At 43.0% G+C, this 18,260-nt stretch overlaps 1 protein-coding gene across 3 annotated transcripts in view; it reads right to left on the bottom strand.

Annotated features, from left to right (window-relative positions):
- The window catches only part of RB1 (RB transcriptional corepressor 1), a 165,277-nt gene that overhangs the window by 127,683 nt on the left and 19,334 nt on the right, over nucleotides 1-18,260 (bottom strand). For all 3 annotated transcript variants that reach the window (XR_012640524.1, XM_074960742.1, XM_074960752.1), the window contains exons 4-7: nucleotides 8,722-8,856; nucleotides 5,370-5,408; nucleotides 4,574-4,641; nucleotides 3,096-3,206 (exon numbers count right to left, since the gene is read on the bottom strand). Coding sequence is in view for 2 of the 3 variants with exons in the window: in XM_074960742.1 (XP_074816843.1) it covers nucleotides 3,096-3,206; nucleotides 4,574-4,641; nucleotides 5,370-5,408; nucleotides 8,722-8,856 (353 nt within the window). In the remaining variant the exon portion in view is untranslated. The remainder of the gene's footprint in view (nucleotides 1-3,095; nucleotides 3,207-4,573; nucleotides 4,642-5,369; nucleotides 5,409-8,721; nucleotides 8,857-18,260) is intronic.

The following is an 18,260-nucleotide window of genomic DNA, read 5'->3' on the forward strand; positions in this document are numbered from 1 at the left end:
TCATATAGCCATGTGGATGACATTTTGCACCCACTTGTCCATTTTTATTGCACTCCAAGCTGGTAGAAAGAGTGCCAGACGACCCCAGAAAGGAGTGGGGTGGTTCTGTGGCAGTAAGGGAGGCTCTCTAAAGCAGTTGTTCTAAACCAGGGGTCTGGGGCCCAACTCAGGGGGTTGCAAACAGCTTTCAGCGGGTCAGCCATACAAGGCCGGCATTAGACTTGCTGGGGCCCAGGGCAGAAAGCCTAACCCCCACCACCTGGGGCTGAAGCCCAGGGCTCCAAGCCCTGCCACCCAGGTCTGAAGCCAAAGCCTGAGCAAATTAGCTTTGCAGGGCCCCCTGTGGTATGGGGCCCCTGGCAATTGCTCTGTTTGCTATCCCCTAACACTGGCCCTGGCTTTTATATGCTGAAAAAGTTATTGTGGCACAGGTGGGCCATAGATTTTTTTTATTGCATTTTTGGGAGGGAAGGGGGGGGACTTAGAAAGAAAAAGGTTGAGAACCCCTGCTCTAGAGTTCCTCAGAAAGATCTTTTCTGTGGAAATTGCATCTGGCAGGAAGAAGATTGTGAAGGTGGACCCAGAGAACAATATCTTTGAGCCTTTTGACACACTTCCATGATGGTTCGTATGGCCTCAGATAGAAAAACCGGAGGTCCTGTAACATTGTGTGGGTGGTGGACAGTAGAATTTATGCTTGGGAGCAGGTGTGTAAATACCCAGGGAAGAAAGCGTAGCCCTCTAATCTTTGAGGGTGTGGAGAGAATCACCGTTTTCTGGTTAAAAGATGGGACTCATTGAAAGGGAGGTTTTCAGTCATATTTTGCAATTCCCTGAGGAAACCTGAGGAACGGAGCCACAATTCCCTCCGCATGACTATGCCTGAAGCCACAGAGTGCGATGAAGTATCTGCCACATCCACAGGTGATAGAAGAGATGTCCTATCTACCAGTTTCCTTTCCTCTATTGCCTAGAAGTGGGTCCTGTCTTGCCACAGCAGTTTTTCCGCAAAGTCCTCTAGTTCACTGTAATTCAGGAAATTGTATCTGGCAAGTAATCCCTGATACTTCAAAATCCTGAACTGAATGCTGGCTGAGAAGACCTTGCAAGCCAAAAGGTCCAACCACTTGCCCTCCTTATTGGATTAAATGGAGCATGGGTGTTGTTGTTTGGACTGTCCCGTTGCTACCTAGACTACAAGAGAATTGAGGATGGGAGGGGGTGCAAGAAAAGAAACTCAGATCCCTTAACTGGTACATAGGGTCGGAGTATTGTGGCTGGTGTATGCCAAACTGTTCTAGGTGGCTCGAGGGTGACATTGTTAATTGGCAGAGTAACTCTACCCAGTGCTGATGCGTGAAAGATGTCCAGCAGCTTATGTTGAGTGCCTTGGATCTCCTCCAGAGGGATGTGAAGCTCTCCTGCCACTTTACACAGGAGATCCAGGCCAGCATGACAGAGCCAGAGGATGTTACAGTGGGCCCCACGGTATGGGGAACCAGTGGCTCTGTGACAGTTTGAATGGAGGAATATTGCCACAATATAGAAGGCTTCCTCAGATATTCATAGTGGCGGTAATCGATGGACAGTCCCTGCCCCAATTGGTCTCCTCCAAAGATGAAGACTTGGGACACCTGTTCCATCAGCAGTACCATCGGAACTGGTGGAAGCATACAGACCATCGGCGCATGGGGTGTCTCAGCTGTGGCATGTCATAAATGGGAGATATAGTCTCCCTAAATAGAAGGTCCCAGAAGGCATGGAGACCTCAGCTTTCCTAGGACAAATACTTCCTGGGGGTGCTGGTGCTTTTCCTGACCTCCCTTGTATTAAGGGTACTCTTTCTGCACCAGGAACCAGAGCAGTAGTTTTCCCCAGAGCAGACAGTTCTCGCAATCTATGGGGCGCTGATACTGACAGGATATGCAGTTTGGTACCTGATACAGTGGATCTGTCAGCTTGTGCTATCTCTTCTTGTGTTTTAGAGCATGTTCCCTCCCCATGACTGGAACTTGTGGAAGAAGTGTCCCCATTCTTAGGTTTGGGGGAAAACTTACTACCATGCTTATGTGCACGCTTCCTTACCTCCCGACTAGGCCCCAGCGCGGGGTCCACAGTGGTGGTCTGCCGGTGCCACACTCAGACTCTGTAGCTGGAGGCACACTCCTAGCTCTCAGGCTGATGTACCAGGGAGCTTCCCAGCCTAGGTCAGAATGAGGTCTCATGGCAACTTCCATGAGGTGCTTCCGGAGGTGGACGGCCCAGCCTTCTTGGGTAAGGCTGGGGAAGGACTGCACCTGGATGCAATGTGGTGAGAAGGAATTGGAGATGCGGTTGGTCCATCCCACCATCACCCAGACGAAATCATGAGGTAAACCCAAGGGCGCATGCATCGACCACTGGACACTACTACTTTCAAATTCTCCAGCTACGTACACATGGTGCACACGTGTAGATCCTCAGTGGACTACAATAGGGACCATCACTCGAAGAACAACAAAAAGTATCTATATAGCAAAATTCTGTAAACACCTTTTCGTTCCGAGTTATGATTCCAACCACCTTTTACTCCATCTACCCACCCCTCTTTCCTTCTTCTCTTCATGGCTGCATATTCTGTCCCCTATACTGTTAGACTGGACCACAGCTGAAAATTCTGCAGTGAGGTGATACCATCACATTACTATACATCAAGAAAGCTCTGTAAAATCATGCCCCCATCCACCTCTCTTTCGTTTATGTAATATCCCAGTCAAAATTTAAATAATGCTTTTCAATCCAATTTCTCAAGTCCCTTGTACATTCAGTAGCAGTATTGCGGATACACTACCAAGCCATTAGAGTACTCCTGTGGAGGTGGGAAGGCAGTAAAGGGAGCGGAGGGATAGTAAAAATGGAAGACTTTTAATATATTAAATATATTGCCATGTTCTATTTCATTCAATAACCCAAAATTTAAACACAATTGTGACGTAGGTTAAGATAGAACAGAAGATTTATTGCATTCAGTGTGGGCGCTGTTGAAGCCCCTAAGGAGACTGAAGTTGACTTCTTTATGAACCTTAAGCTTCTGAACACAAGATTAAAATCCTTACTGTATGGCTCCTTGAGCATTGCCGGTGGTGATAGTTTGATAAAATAATCAAGGACACATAAGAGTAACTGAAAAGAGATCACCAGGTCATCTTCCATCTGCAATACTTTTCCTGAAAATGTAAAAAAAGAATTTTATGAGTGAATGCTTGGAGTTTAAAATAAAATTATTCCTGACAGAAGAAATATTTGGATGTTTCACCTCAAAACCACTGTTAACGGATTCTGGAAAACACCACCTAGGATGTGAGCATGTCTGAAGTTTGATGTATTTAACCATGCATGATTTACAAGGATTTATCACTCTGGAAATACACATGTAATTCATATTTTTTTTCTTAAACTGTGCATGAAGTTCTTACTTTCCAGCATATGACTTCCCCCCACACACCTTTTACTCAAGAATAAATGACACTGTAGACAACTACTTTGCCTTCATGTATCACTATTTTGTATTTATGTCATTTTTCCCCCTTTTCTCTTCTCCAATTACTACTTAAACTTGGTTTTACAAAAAATACATAATTTCTCTTCATTTATACAGAGTCAGTTAAAAGCACAGCAATTGTTATATTCCAAGCTCAGGTTAGTCAGGCTGTTCAAACAGTCTTCGTGATAGGTGATATACTTACAAGTTACAGAAGAAGAAGTAGTAACAGCACTTGAAAAATTAACAGTATATGGTGTATACAGTTTAACAGTTATCCTTACCACTAGGACTAGAAGGGTACCACCTAGGCTCACTTCCAGCCTCAGTTTGACTGAGCTCATCTACTTCAAACCTCTTATGGAACCTTTGTTATTGACCCTCCCATACCTAATAGAATTTTACCCCTTCCTCATGACCCTCAAAAAGGCAAGGCAGAAAACCTCCCCTCCCCTTAACTTTATGGGTATGCTCAAGAATTTTAGGAGGAAACAAAAACTCTGTTATTTCAGCTGCTCCTAAGCAGGTTTTATTGACAGTTGTAAACACACAAGCTTTGTATACACTAGGGCTCCCATTGGTGCAAATGAGGATTTTTTTAAATAAATTCCTTAGCCTAGAAGAGGCTTTAGATGCTGATTGTACTGCTATAACAATATGGTGTTGGCCTCCTATCCTTCACTAAGGCCCAAGCCCTTCACAGAGTGAGTTACCACAGTGAAGAAACAATCTTACAAACTTCTTCAGGGCCATTTAAAATATATATAAATAAAATACTGGTCAGTGTCAGGCAGCCATTTTCATGAAATAGGGGCATTTAAAAAAAAACCGCCAAAAAAACCATTCCACCCTCAAATCCAAGTGGCCAGAACAGCAGCAGCCTCCTAAGTGGCAGGAAAGATATCACATACCATATTCAAACTTCCCAGTCCATAATGCCAGCTAAGAGAACAGCCAAACGGTCTTGCTTCTTGTATTGGACATATCAAACAAAAAGTCTATAAATTCACTCCAATAAAAGAAATTACAATAATTACTAGAAACATAATTTACCTTTCGCCAACAAAAACGTGATCCAGGAAGTTTTCAGAACCAATGGGAAACTCAATTCAGCAGCAATCCTATACACAGATGACAAAGTAGCAAAGTAGTAAAAATTTCACAGCAACAGTTCTACAACAATTCTGAATATAGTCTCTGGAGAATCACTTGAGTCTGTGGACTCAATCATTTAGGGCAACGCAGAAAGTTCTCCTATACACTTTAAGGTTTATTAGTTACCACAATACATTCTGAATGGAACTAAAACTACAAACAAATTATGAAATGGAAAGGCTAATTGTTCTTATTCCATTCAAGAAATGCTAAGCATTAATGTCTGGGTGAAGGAAGTGAATGTTGATAATTTACTCAAATTATTGTGAGTAGTTTTCTCTTGCTCATGTCTGACAAAAAGGTCCTATTCTCCAGTCATACATTAACTCAATCTAATTTTGAGAGCAGCCAATATTTCCTCTCATCTATTACTATGTTTATGAAGTTCATCCTGTCACTGATAGTTTCTTTCATGCTGATCCATAAGCCAGCAGGTGGAGATATTCATGGTGCAAGTGGCACCATGAATATACTGACCAAGTATATCACTTCTGCAGCTTTCTTCATTTCCCACTGAAACTACCCTAGTCCCTGCTCAATCTAAACTAGTCACAAGACATTTTGGTGCCATCAATAGATTTTCTCTTTTTTTGTATACACTTTAGAAGCAAGTAGTTAGAAAAGTAAAATACTAACATATGCTTTGGACCACCTCCTAAATTTTATATATATAAATTATAAAAGTCAGACTTACTGACTGCTGGGCTGTACTACGTAGATAAGTCCACAAGTCCTAGGGGAAAAAAAATTCAGTTCCTTACTTTGCATACCTTTCTCAGTCTAGAACAAGTGTGTAGCATTCTTTGTTTCAGCTAAATACAGCAGAAATACATGCCACCTCAGATAACGTCAGTTATTGTAATTAAAGAACATTGCCAATCTGCTTTACAAGTGTCACAAACAGCCACAATGGGCTGGTTATAACTAGTAGTTTTACAAGGAGCAGCTCTTCTTGGAATGCTTATATCAAACCTCACATAATAAAGCAATTTTAAAAGGTGATCTATTAAGCAATCATACTTTCCAGAAAGCCAGGATTTACATGCACATTATTTTCCAATGTCTTGTAAATAAATTGTAGACTCTGTAGTACACTCTCAAACTACTGGATGAAGTGTGTCTTGACTGTTTTACAGCCTGTATTGGATCAGTGTTACCATCTCATGATTCTGTTGAAAGAGTTACCATATCAGTTTCTTCTTAAAACCCCAGGCTCTTGGAGTCAAGCAATTATAAGAGACTCACAACTCTCATTTTAAAAATAAGTTGCCCTAGGCCTCATGATTGAGGGAAGAGAATAGAAACCACTAAAATATGATCCAAGTGTGCAACCTAACGGCTCAGGAACCAGAAGTCAAAAGCCTTAAAAAAAAATTGTAAAGCCTCATGATTCAGTCAGACTCAAATTTTTGAATGCTTGAGGTTGGCAATACTGTTTTAAATTTTATCCTTGTAATTTGCCTCAAAGTCCCTTCTTCTGTAATGTCACTGTACAAACATTTTACAGAAAAAAAGATGAGGAAAAAAAGGTAAAAATGAGGACTGGGTGAGGAAAGACACCAGACAAATAGTCGGGGCAAGATTTAAAAGGAAACATGCAGATTAAGGGACATTTTTATACTTCAGAAAAGACCTATGGTTAGGGTTGCCAACTGTTCAATTACATAAACCCAAACACTCTTGTCCTGCCCCATCCCACCCCTTCCAAGGCCACAGCCCTGCCCTGCCCTTTCTCCAAGGCCCCACTCCTCCGCTCACGCCAGCCTCAGTGGCTCGCTCTCCCCCACCCTCACTCACTTTCACCAGACTGGGGCAGGGCGTTGGGGTGTGGGCTCCGGGCTAAGCCTGGGGTATGGCATATGGCACTGGTACAGTGGAGGACTCAGGGTGCAGGCTCCAGGAGGGGGTTTGGGTACAGGAGGGGCTCGGGGCTGGGAGAGAAGGTTGGGGTGCCGTAGGGGGTTTGGGAGGAAGTTTGGGTACTGGAGGGGCCTGGGGCAAGGGGTTTGGGTGCAGGAGGGGGCTTGAGGTGCAGGGGGCGCTTACCTTGGGTGGCTCCTGGAAGCGGCGGCTTGTCCAACAGCAGCTCCTAGACTCACAGGCAGCCAGATGGCTCTGTGCATGGACCCTGTCTGCAAGCAGTGTCCCCACAGCTTCCACTGGCTGCAGTTCCCCGTTCTCAGCCAATGGGAGCTGCGGAGTTGGCGCTCAGGGTGGGGGGCAGCACGCAGAGACCTTCTGGCCACACCTCCTCCTAGGAGCCACTGCTGGACATGTTACTGCTTCTGGCAGTGGCACAGAGCCAGGGCAGGTAGGGAGCCTGCTTAATCCCACTGCACCACTGGACTTTTAGAAGCCTAAAATCTCGCAGTTTGGCTTCAGTAGCCTCCAGGAGATCAAGCCCAATTCTGGGTGACTCCTGGCCAAACCAGGACAGTTGGCAACCCTATCTATGGTAGGTTTGAGAAAAAATATTTTGGACTTGCCTAGCACTTTCCATCTTCCATACTGATGATCAATGCAATGATAAACTGGATTAGAGTTAAAGAACAAAGAATTGATACTACCCATTTAGGAAAGCAAATCTACCATGTCCCTTTAGGCAATGGGAAGTATCAATAGGACATGCAGCAGCAAAACCTGCTGGAGTGTTGCTAAGCAACTGAAAAGAATTTGTTTAGATGAAAGGACTAGTTGCCTAACATATGAGGAGAAATACGCTGGTGGGGGTGGGAAGGAGCAAGAACAGTGTATACCATGGGCAAGAGATAAAAGCCAACTTGTAGGCAGCCAGCTTAGAAGTATGTTTGAATTTCACAGCTAAACAAACATGAAAATGCAGACCACCAAGAACTGAAGACTGCAATCACTTACGGGCTATTCAGTGGCCCTGTCTCTATGCTTGGTTTGGTTGCTTGCGCCTCAATGGCTGACAATACCCATACAATACACCTTCAGTCATCCTAAAGGGATACTTTAGGGCCATGGGACATTTTTTGGTGATGCACTGATACAAGAGACCATAACAGTTCAATGTCACAAAGCTGAAAAATACTTTAGCACTGCGGCAACTCTGTTGATGCCACAAGACTTGTGGCCCTCTTGCATTGATGCTCAGTGCTGTGAAGTACCTCTCACTGAAGACTGCAATCAGAAAGGAATTTAAGAGCATTCTAGGAGAGGTTGAGATACTAGCATGAGGTACACACTAGCACTTCAATGGACCAAAAATCTTTGAGAGCTAGGAGAGTTCATCCCTGTCCCAGTAAACTCAAGAATAGCAAACTGCCTGTATTTCTGTCTTTGGAGAAATATCAAAACTCTAAGAATTCTCTAAAGCAGCCTATGTTGGTTTAAAAAAAATAATAAAAGGATACACATAGAAGATTTAAATCTGCCCCATTCACCTTCAGTGTCTCCTTTCCTTCCCCCTCAGAAAAGGCTACAATTTTGTTAATTAATTTTGGGTTAGAGTTATGCAAGACAGTCTATTTCCTCATGTCATATTGCTGTATTTGTGATCAGCTGAGGCACTCAAAATTGCTCACCCTTAGTACACAAGGAAGGGAGCTGCTGACAGACCATTTCCCATAAGCCTTCACCTCTGGAATGCACTTCCTCACAACCCCACAGCTCAGGAGAAAAAGATGCACACAGACACTTAAAAAGACTTTTAGATGTGCTCAAATCTCAACATTTTTCTCAGGCATTTTGTGGAGATGATGGGATGTGAACTGAATGGGATTACTTAGGTGGTTAGGTTTTCAGGGACAGTTTACCTGTACCATGCCTAAAAATGAAGGCTGGAGGCCCCTGGTGTTACCATAGTACAAATAATAGCAACAGAAGCAACAACAGGATGATCCTATAATGCAGTATAATAGTTACGGTGTAAACAGTGTTTCTGTATAACCGATTTTAAGATACTGGGAGATATGCCTAAAGTTTAGGATGGGCACTTCAGTACATATGTTTTAGAAACCAAAATAAATGTTGTCAGCTAAAAATGAATCGATCAGTTCAAACAAAAAAATTGTGCATTTTACCTTTCAAACTTGTGATATAGTGCAGATAATACATCATACTTCTTATTCAGTCGTGATGCATTACTATCAACTTTAGTGCTTATGGTATCCATGTTAACATCCATCTCTCTCAGCAACCGAAGACATGTGCACACACTGCAAGGAAGACAGATGAGAGATGAGATCTGTTTCTTTAAAACAAGAAGAGAACATTTAGCTTACAGTAACTGATTCTTTAAGAGGTGTTGTTCATACTTTTCATATGCTCAAGAAGTTCTTTTTAGCTAGCAGGGTCTAATGGGGCCAGGATTGCGCCTTTTGTGCCCTCATGTCTCCCTCTTCCCCAGGATATAAAGAGCAGAGTGGGCCCAACCTTGCCTCAGTTTCTTCACAAATACAGACTCAGAGTAGGGACTCTGCGTCAGTGGGGAAGGAGAGTAGGTGCTGAATCAGTGTGGGCAACATATCTGGAAGGACCAGTGTAATTGTAGGGTAAGTATCTGCTCTGAGTGATTGCCCACACAGATTCAGCTCTTTGCACTTAACAAACAGTTATCTATTTACCTGCAGGTGGGTATAAGGAGTCTATCAGAAGGCATCCCTGCCTGGAGTGCTATCCTATGGCATGTCACAGCACAACCCATACTTCTCCCTCCATTTCCCTTTAAGTGGTTCCCAAAAATATACAAAAGCATTCCAAGTATATATATGCTCCCCTACAGGATTAATTTATTACAAAAGCAAACTCCATGCTACAAACCAACTCACCAACATTCCATCAAACAGTCCCAATGTCTCTCACCATGATCTGTATCTCAGTACACCTCCAGCATCTCACACCATGCCTCACTCCCAGGTATTGTTCTGGGGTCATTAGCCATGCCTCACCCAAGCCTTCAGCCTTCATTGGCCCTATGGTTTCAGCTCTCCAGCTCAGAAAGCCAGTAGGCTCTCCCTCTGATGCTCTCAGCCTTCAAGCCCTCTCTAGCTGTCTTTGGCCATGGCTCTTTGGCTCAGGAAGGCCAACAAGCTAGCTCCTCCAGTGACTTCTTTCAATTTCTCCCACTTTCCAGGGAGGGAAAGCAGAAAGCTTTCAGTTCTCTGCAACCTTCCCCAGAGACCTCCTCCAGTCTCCTCACTCCCAGATAACCCTTACACTTGCCCTTTTCCTGCCTGAACCAGGCAGCTCTCACCTACCCCTTTCCTGAGTGAGGCTTGCTAGCTGCTCTTGCACTTACTAGGGCCCAGGTACCCTCTTTTAAGCATATTTAGGAGGCAGCTGATGAGTCACAGATACATTAGACACCCCTTCCACTTAAAGGGGCCAGTCACCCTGTGACAGTCTTTTTTAACTAGTGATGCAGGACAGCCCTACAGAAATGGTATCCAAACCTCTGGTCTGCACTAGGGCTTCTTGGTGCTCTGATAATAGAAATAGTGAACAGTAAATGTGTGGACCAAGCTCCACATTGCTGTTCTACTCATCTCAGGTATGGAAACTACCCAAACAGGCAGCCAAGACAGCTTGAGCCCTAGTGGAATGAGCGCTAGTATGGTCAGGGAATTTTTCCTCACTAACTGATAAGTTCTTATGTAGTCAAAAACCCACCTGGATAACCTTTGAGTGAATGGTGGTGCCCTTTGACTGTCAGATGTCATTAATAGCCCAGGTGCATTCCTGAACAATTTTAGTTTATCTAAATAAAATGACACTGTCTAGCATGCAAAGCTTTGGAAAGAAAGCCACTTGGTGAACAGACCAATTTACATAGAATTTTGAGACTACCTTGAGCAGGAACTTTGGGTGAGGTCTAAGGGTAACCCCATAATTCTGAAATACCACAGACAGGGGACCTGACATACAAGCCTGTATCTCTCCTATCCTCCCACCTGATACAACATCCACCAGGAAATCAGTTTTCAATGAGAGGTGGTAAAAGGAGCAGGTTACTAATGGCTCAAAGAAGGGACCCATCAACACTGCTAATCCTATATTCAGATTAAAGGAGGGAGGAAGCACCTCAACTTGGAGGCGGGGGTGGAAATGCATGCATGAATCTCTCAGGAATTTTGTTACTGTAGGATGTGAAGACAGCATGGCTTACAGATAATTCTGCAAAATGAACTCTTATTTTGAGTTGATGAAGAGTCCAGATTGCTTTCAAGTAAGTTGCCCAGTATTGTTGAAACTGGAGATGTCAGTGATGAAAGCTGTTGCTGAGCTATCTGGATGGAAAAATCTGTTAGTTTAGTTCTGAAAGCCAATTTGGTTGAAAGGTTTCCTGTTCTGGAGTAGAATGTTCTGAACCTCAGCTGTACAGCTCCTTTCAGTATACTTCATTCAGCCAGCAGCCAGGCTATCAGGTGTAAAGATGCTAGGTCATTGTTCTAAGAGACTCAGGTGGAACGGGCTCTGATGATCGGATAATTCTAATATGAGAATTGCCTGGCTCATGCTGGAGCTATCATGATACACCCTGTATCCTTGTCTCAGGAGCCTCCAAGGGTAAGGCTAGAAGGAACCGCCAGCTCATTTAGTCCAGTGGTTCTCAACAAGGGGTCTGTGTACACAGAGGTCTTCCGGGGGTACTCAGCTCATCTAGATCAGTGTCTCTCAACCTATCGGTTGCAGCCCTCAGGGTGGTCATAGGACAGGTTTAGGGCAATTGCAAGTGTAGGGTTGGCAGTAGGGGTGGCAAGCAGGGCAACTGCCCAGGCCCCCACACCCCAGGGAGCCCTGCAAAGCTAAGTTACATGCTTCAGCCCCACCACCTGGGGCTCAGGCTTCAGACAAGGCTCACAACTGAAAAACAATTTCAAGTATCACACAGAAATGTAAATAGAATATTTATATTCCAAATTGATTTTATAATGTGGTAAAAATGAGAAAATAAGCAATTTTTCAGTTATAGTGTGCTGTGACACTTTTGTATTTTTAAGCAAGGAGATTAAGTGAGGTAAAACTTGGGGTATGCAAGACAGACTCCTAAAAGGGGGACAGTAGTCTGGAAAGGTTGAGAACCACAGATGTAGTCTGATCTCCTGTATACCATAGGTCACCAACACTATCCAGCACCTGCACACTAAATCCAACAACCAAAATTACACAATATTACAGCCCACAGGAGACTGAACTATTACCTGCAACAGGTAGAGAACAGGAGGGGCCAAGGAGCACCGTTAAGTGAGGCCTCCACAACAGCAAGGAAATTAAGTTATATATACACCCAGATGATCCTGGCAAGCAGAGAAAGGCAAAAACCCCTAAAGTCATTGCAAAATTCCTTTCCAACCCCACATATGGTGATAAGTTAGACTCCCAGCACATGAGTAAGAACCAGCCTGCCATGCACCCGAGAGAGAGAATATGCTCGGTACCATCTCAGAGCACTGGCCCTCTCCATTCCATGTCCTATCTCTAGGTGGGGCCATCCCTGATACTTCAAAGGATGTATTTGTTTTTTGAATATCCAGAGGGATGGAAATCCTTTCTGACCCCTGCATGGGGCTGGCTGAAACCATAAAGCATATGCATTTAGGAACATAGGACATTCTAGATACCCCTATATATACACACCCCTATCTACATACTACTGCAATATCTGTATAAAATAGGCCTTAAGAAGAATATGAAAGCTAACATGCTTATTAATATGCATGTGTTAATGTTATATATGAAGCTGTGAATTCCCTCTAGATGATGTTACTAGAACGAAGTTTAAGATCAGAAAACCTAGCCTAGGTAAAAAGAGATAAACAGGTCTATCCTAGCCAAAGGACTGTGGGTTTACCTCAATTACCGTATTAGCTATAAACAAAGCTATCAAGCTAAACCAGCAGGGGTTATCCTGAGTCTGAATATGACAGATGGAGAATTAAAATGGCTCCTGCACCCCACAGGAGACTGAATCCCCAGGAGGCCTGTCAGACTTACAAGACAAAGACAGCCCCTTGGGAATATAACAGAGACACTCCATCTTGATCCTTCACGTTAAGGAGACAAAGAAACCAAATGATTTAATCTCTGTGATGAGTCCTGGCCAGTAAAAAGCTGGAAAGGAGATGCAGAGCCCCCCCGCAGGAACCATCTTGAATAAAGACTATTGTGCTAGATAACATTTTACATACTTAGATGCATGTTTTCCTTTTTGCTTGTAACCATCTCTACCCTTTATCTCCTTTACTAGGAGTTATTTAATCCCTGCTCTTTTGTTAATAAAGTCGTATTACTTTTACCATAAACCAATTCAGTGCTGTGTTTGAAGGGAAGGGTGTATTTATCCCAGTTAAAGTACATGACAGTTTATTAATTTAATAGATGAACAAACTCAATATCTTCTGTGAATGCACAGTGGTAGGGACTGTGCACTACACAGAAACATCTCTGAGGAGCTTGAGTTCAGTGAATGTCACCTGCTAGGTGAGGTCTAGTCCAGGAGAGCCTTGAGGAGTTTGCTGGTGAGGAAGACAGACTGGAGTGGCAGAAAGCTGACAGTCTAATCACCAGCAAAACATTCTTGCTGAGTCAGAATATGACTTCTAGTGGCTCACAGATCTGGGTATCCCCAGAAGCATGTTTCAAACACATAAACCAGAAGCGAGGCCCAAGGCTGCTGAGCCCCGCCCCTTACAATCACAAGCAACCCTATCATACAATCGCATTCATAAATTTGTCCAGCTCTCTCAAAACTAATTAAGTTGTTTGCCCTCACTGTCATGGGTATCTATGGAAAGGTATACATGAGTCCTAGTGTCCAGGGGATGAGGAAGGTTGAAAGGGAGCCTGAACTTGTGTCCCCATTTCAGCAGGTATCAGTTAGTAATGTGCTCTGGTGCAGAATGCACCACACACAGATGTCTGACTTCCCGACAGAATGGGGATGATCTTGCTCCCCCTTGCCTGTAAACATAGTGCATTGCTATAGTGTTGTCAGCCAGCACTTGACTTGCTGATTCCTGAAGGTGTAGCAATGCCTTTTCATGCCAGGCCAACTGTCTTAACTTCTAAAATGCTCATGTGCAAGCAGGCTTCCTAAGGAGACCACAGTCCCTGAATTGCCAGTTAATCCAGATAAGCCCACTCACGCCCGCACAGAGGAATCTGTTATAAAGGTTTTTGGAGGTAGAGACATGGATTAGTGAAATTCTTCTCCACACCTGAAGTTGCTCTGTCCACTCAATTTAACAAAGATGATTTCTAGTGGGACTATGACCAACAAGTTGTCAGGACCCTGGTCTCAAACCCCAGTCTCAAATCCAGGCCCACTGGGTTCCTGAGAAGCAGACTTGGCCATCATGCCACACCAATTCAAATTATCAATGAATTCACAGACTTGAGTAGGTCAGCTCCCAGAATTTCACAACCAGCTTCCTGATTGGCTGGTAACCAATACAAACTCCCTGCTTCCTTTCTGGCCTTGTCTGAGCAACAAGCCATTACCCACTAGCTGCTACTTGGATCCTGTCTTGCCACCCCACCTGATCCTGCCTTGCTGCCTCACGCAACCCCACCAGATACCTCAGTGTACCTTCCCCTTAGATTAGATCTCTTGGCTATCATATCTCTTGTGTAGAGTAAATATAAAAATCAGAGAATTAAACTTCGCTTGAGTTTGGTTGAAGAAGTGTGTTATAAAGAAAAGGCTTGAAAATAATGAGTTAAGTTCAGAAGGAATGCAGTGGAAAGAATGTCTGGTTCAAAAAAAACAGGAGAAGTTTTTAAAAAGAAGGCCCCTGACCGATAGAGGTTACTGCAGATGGTTTTAAATAAGACAGATAATCTGTCTTAGAAGGAGCCAACATGAACCTTGGTACCTCACATACTTCCTTGTTACCTCAAAAATGTGCTCTCAAAGATTAGGGCCTATGCAAACCCAGGTGCAAACAAAGAACCGTTGGTCAGCAAAGAGATGGGGAAGAGATAGGGAGGAAAGGCCTTGGCAAATCTTATCTGGATTAAAACTGGAAATAAAAGTAAACTGTCTCAAATTGGTTTTTAGCTGAGTCAGTAATTGGCAATGACATCACATATTTGTTAAAGCATTCAAAAAGTAAACTCTAACAGGGTTCATTGCGAAGACCTGCCTGGCCAAGTTGGAGCCAATCAATATGGATCTAAGCACTCCTGGGTGTAGTCTATTTGTATCTATCTTTATCAAATACTTCTAAATGTTTCATTATTGTTAGTACATAATAAATTGATTATTTAGGCTTTTGGGGCATGTTTAGAGTAACTGTATAAATAGTTGCTCTAAACAGTCAGCCTTTAGATTTAATGAAGGAATTATGTTTAAATTAATGTTGTGGTAATACCCTGCATGAATAATAATTACAACATCTTGCATGAACTCTGACTACTTATCTTGACTGCTCTTTAACCCACCTAATCCCTGGGCGTCACATGTCTGCACATGGCATCTGCTAGGTAGATATACTGATCTCAACCCCTTTTGCATGGATCAAAGGTGAAGTGTGGCATACTGTGTGATGTGAGTGTATACTGCAAAGCATACAAGTATGAGACAGTCTCACTGATGTTCTTAGACAGACATGAAGTTGACTTACGAGGTCTGTCATTGTTTGACACTGTTGTTGTAGAAGTTAGGCCCTCACTGATCTGAAGTCTAATACTGATGCTCTGAATTCTAAGCTCCAAGTTGGACTTAGTTTTGTTTTCTGACATTGAAACCCAGCAAGGTAAGAAGTTTTAGGATTGTTTGCACCAAGTTAGTCACCTGTTCTCCTGGAATTAGCCATTCAGCTTCATGGTGATGAAAACTGTTGGAGCTATGAAGAGGTCAAAAGGAAGGACTCCATACTGATAGCATGATGTTCCTACCATGAATTTCAGGTATTTTCTGTGAGCTGGACATAAGGAAATGTGAAAATAGGTATCTGGCAGGTCAAAAGCTGCAAACCAGTCCACAGGATCCAGTAAACTGATTGTAGAAACTGAGGTTGAAGGTGGTGAGGTGATGTAAAAGAATGAGTCTCCAACCCAGTCTTCTTTGTGAACAAAGTGGGAGTGGGAACAAAAAGGACCCTGCCTCTGAACTCCAGCGGCACTTTCTCCACTACTCCCACTTGAAAAGAGTCTACCTCCTGCTTCAACAGTCTCCTGTGAAAAGGGTTCCTGAAGATCAATCTGGGCAGAGGGGAAGGTGGCTAGAAGGGACTGAAACTGGATGGATAGTCCTTGTTTATGATCAAGGACCCAGTGGTTCATGGTAATTATACCCCAAGCTTCTTGAAAATGGAAGACAGTTGCCATGGTAGAACAAAAAAGATCCTGTGATGTGCCAACCAAATTCCCAATGTTGGTGTCAAATGTGATGCCCATTCAAAGCTCCAGACTCAGGAGGCAGCAGACTGTTGCCTCCAGTGAAATATCTGCCTCTTCCTCAGTGGCTTGGAAGATCTTCGATGGCTGACCATAACACTTGAAATACAGCTGTTGTGTTGTCTGCTTTCTTTTTTGGGGTTGGGAGAGTGCCCCAAGGAATGCAAAGTTGCCCTGGAATCTTTCAGGGTATGATGTGCCTCATCAGTACCACTGCTGAAGAGGTTGTAGCTCTGAAATGGGAAGCCCTCGTTGTTGCTTGGGCTTTCCTAGGGATTCCCGCAGACTGAAGCCACAACAGTCTTCTTCTGGCAATTGTGTGCACTGCCTTGTCAGATGTGTCCAGTGCAGCCTGCAAGGATATTCTAGCAGTCAATTGGACCTCAGCCAGGAGGGCTTTCAATTCTTCTTGATACTCCTTGAGTAGCTTATCCACAAAGTTAGTTTGTCCCAGTTGAAGAAATCACTGAGAGCAGAGCTTGGTAATTTGCAACCCACATTTGGAGGCTAGCAGATAAACAGACTTTCCAGCCAAAAAGATCCATTTTTTGAGATTTCTCTTCTCTGGGGGTGGATTTCAAAGGACCTTGCTGCTTTGTCCTCTAGACAAAACCAGAAAAAGCCAGGGGAAAGACGTTGATAAAAATATTCAGACCCCTTTGCAAGGATTTATCTTTTGTCCACTCTCAGAGTTGGAGTCAATGCAGATGTGTGTCATGTTTTGACAGGTTCCAGCAGACCATCATTTATCAGCACAACTAATCTCCCTGGCGTTGCAGACTAAACCATGTCCAAGAATGTGTGTTTCTCTTGTATGGTCTCAAAGGGAATATCTAAGATTCTGCCATTTGTTTTATCAAGTCTTAGAAAACTGCAAATTCATCTGCACCATCTCCCACAAAGAAGAGATCAGGGTGGATAAAAATCAAGACTGTTTTCCTCAAAAAAACATTTTAAAAAAATTTTAATAAAAAAGATATCTAAAGAGTTTTAATCAAGATATATCTGAACTATAGTGTCTCATCATGGAATAGGGATTATAAATTCTAATTCTGTAGTATGAGAATATATTCATGTAATGTTTAAGAAAAGTTTTCTAAATGAGTTCCAGTAGTTCATCGATTAGGGACCCAATCTTATGGGGTTCCACAGGCTTCTGTATAGATTATTTAGCCTTTAAATCTTTCTATCTACCTAATGGGACTCAGTGTTCAGTCTAGAAGATACCAACAGAAATGCTTAGTTTATTTTGCTGTTCTCAAACTGTGGCTGTGTCTCCAGAGGTAACACCTTGTTAACAGCAAAAATGTTTGTAAAAATATACAGAGGTGAGAAATAACAGACCTCAACTCTATTGTCCCTCTGCAAATTTGTGTACACAAAGTCAATCCCTTACCTCTCTCTAAAAGTACAAAGTTTCAAAAAGTTCAATGAATAGAAGATGGTTGGGGGCGGAATAGATCTAGACAAGGAGAAGAAGTCTGGAGATAAATGTGAGAAGCGAAGGACATAATATTTTAACAAAACAAGCATGTTTGCTGTTGAAGAAAAAATCCAGAATACTTAACACTGTTGTTTTAGTTAGACAAAATTTAAATGTCTGTCTGGAGATGTTCTCCTCCTAATACAGCAGGACAAGAAAATCCTCCAAAAATTAATGATTAACCTGTTGAACTGGAGATAGTTCACCTCCCAATGACTTCATAAATATCTGCTTCAATTACCTTTGGTAAATGAAATAACCGAACAATCATTCATTTTCTGATATAGCTGTAAAACTAATCTGAAAAGTTTTCAAAATAAATCACTGTTTAAAAGTGTATAGTGTGTACCTTCTAAAAATGAAATCTACATCTATCTGTGTTGTGAAGAATATGTAATAAGGTTATAACAGCCAACAAGAATGCCCTTTTATGTAGAAAACCATGATTAAAATGAGTCTTCCTGACTAGTGATTTAAATCAAATCCACCCTGGAAGAGATTAGTAAAGCCAGGACTGGGTGCTGCTACTCTGGAGAAAGTTGTTCCTCTCGACTCTCCTCTTTTTGCCCCTGCAGCAGCCATGGATGAAAGACATTCTGTGGAGACTGACTGTGTTACCTCTTCAGAGAAGGAGACCTAGGACACAACGGAGGATGCTGGCTTCCTGGAATAGGGCTGAATATGCCAGGGAGCCCAATATTGCCAGGGCATATATAGGTAATGCTACTGAAGATGCCC

Source organism: Natator depressus, chromosome 1, assembly GCF_965152275.1.
Source record: "Natator depressus isolate rNatDep1 chromosome 1, rNatDep2.hap1, whole genome shotgun sequence".
Taxonomy (NCBI): domain Eukaryota; kingdom Metazoa; phylum Chordata; order Testudines; family Cheloniidae; genus Natator; species Natator depressus.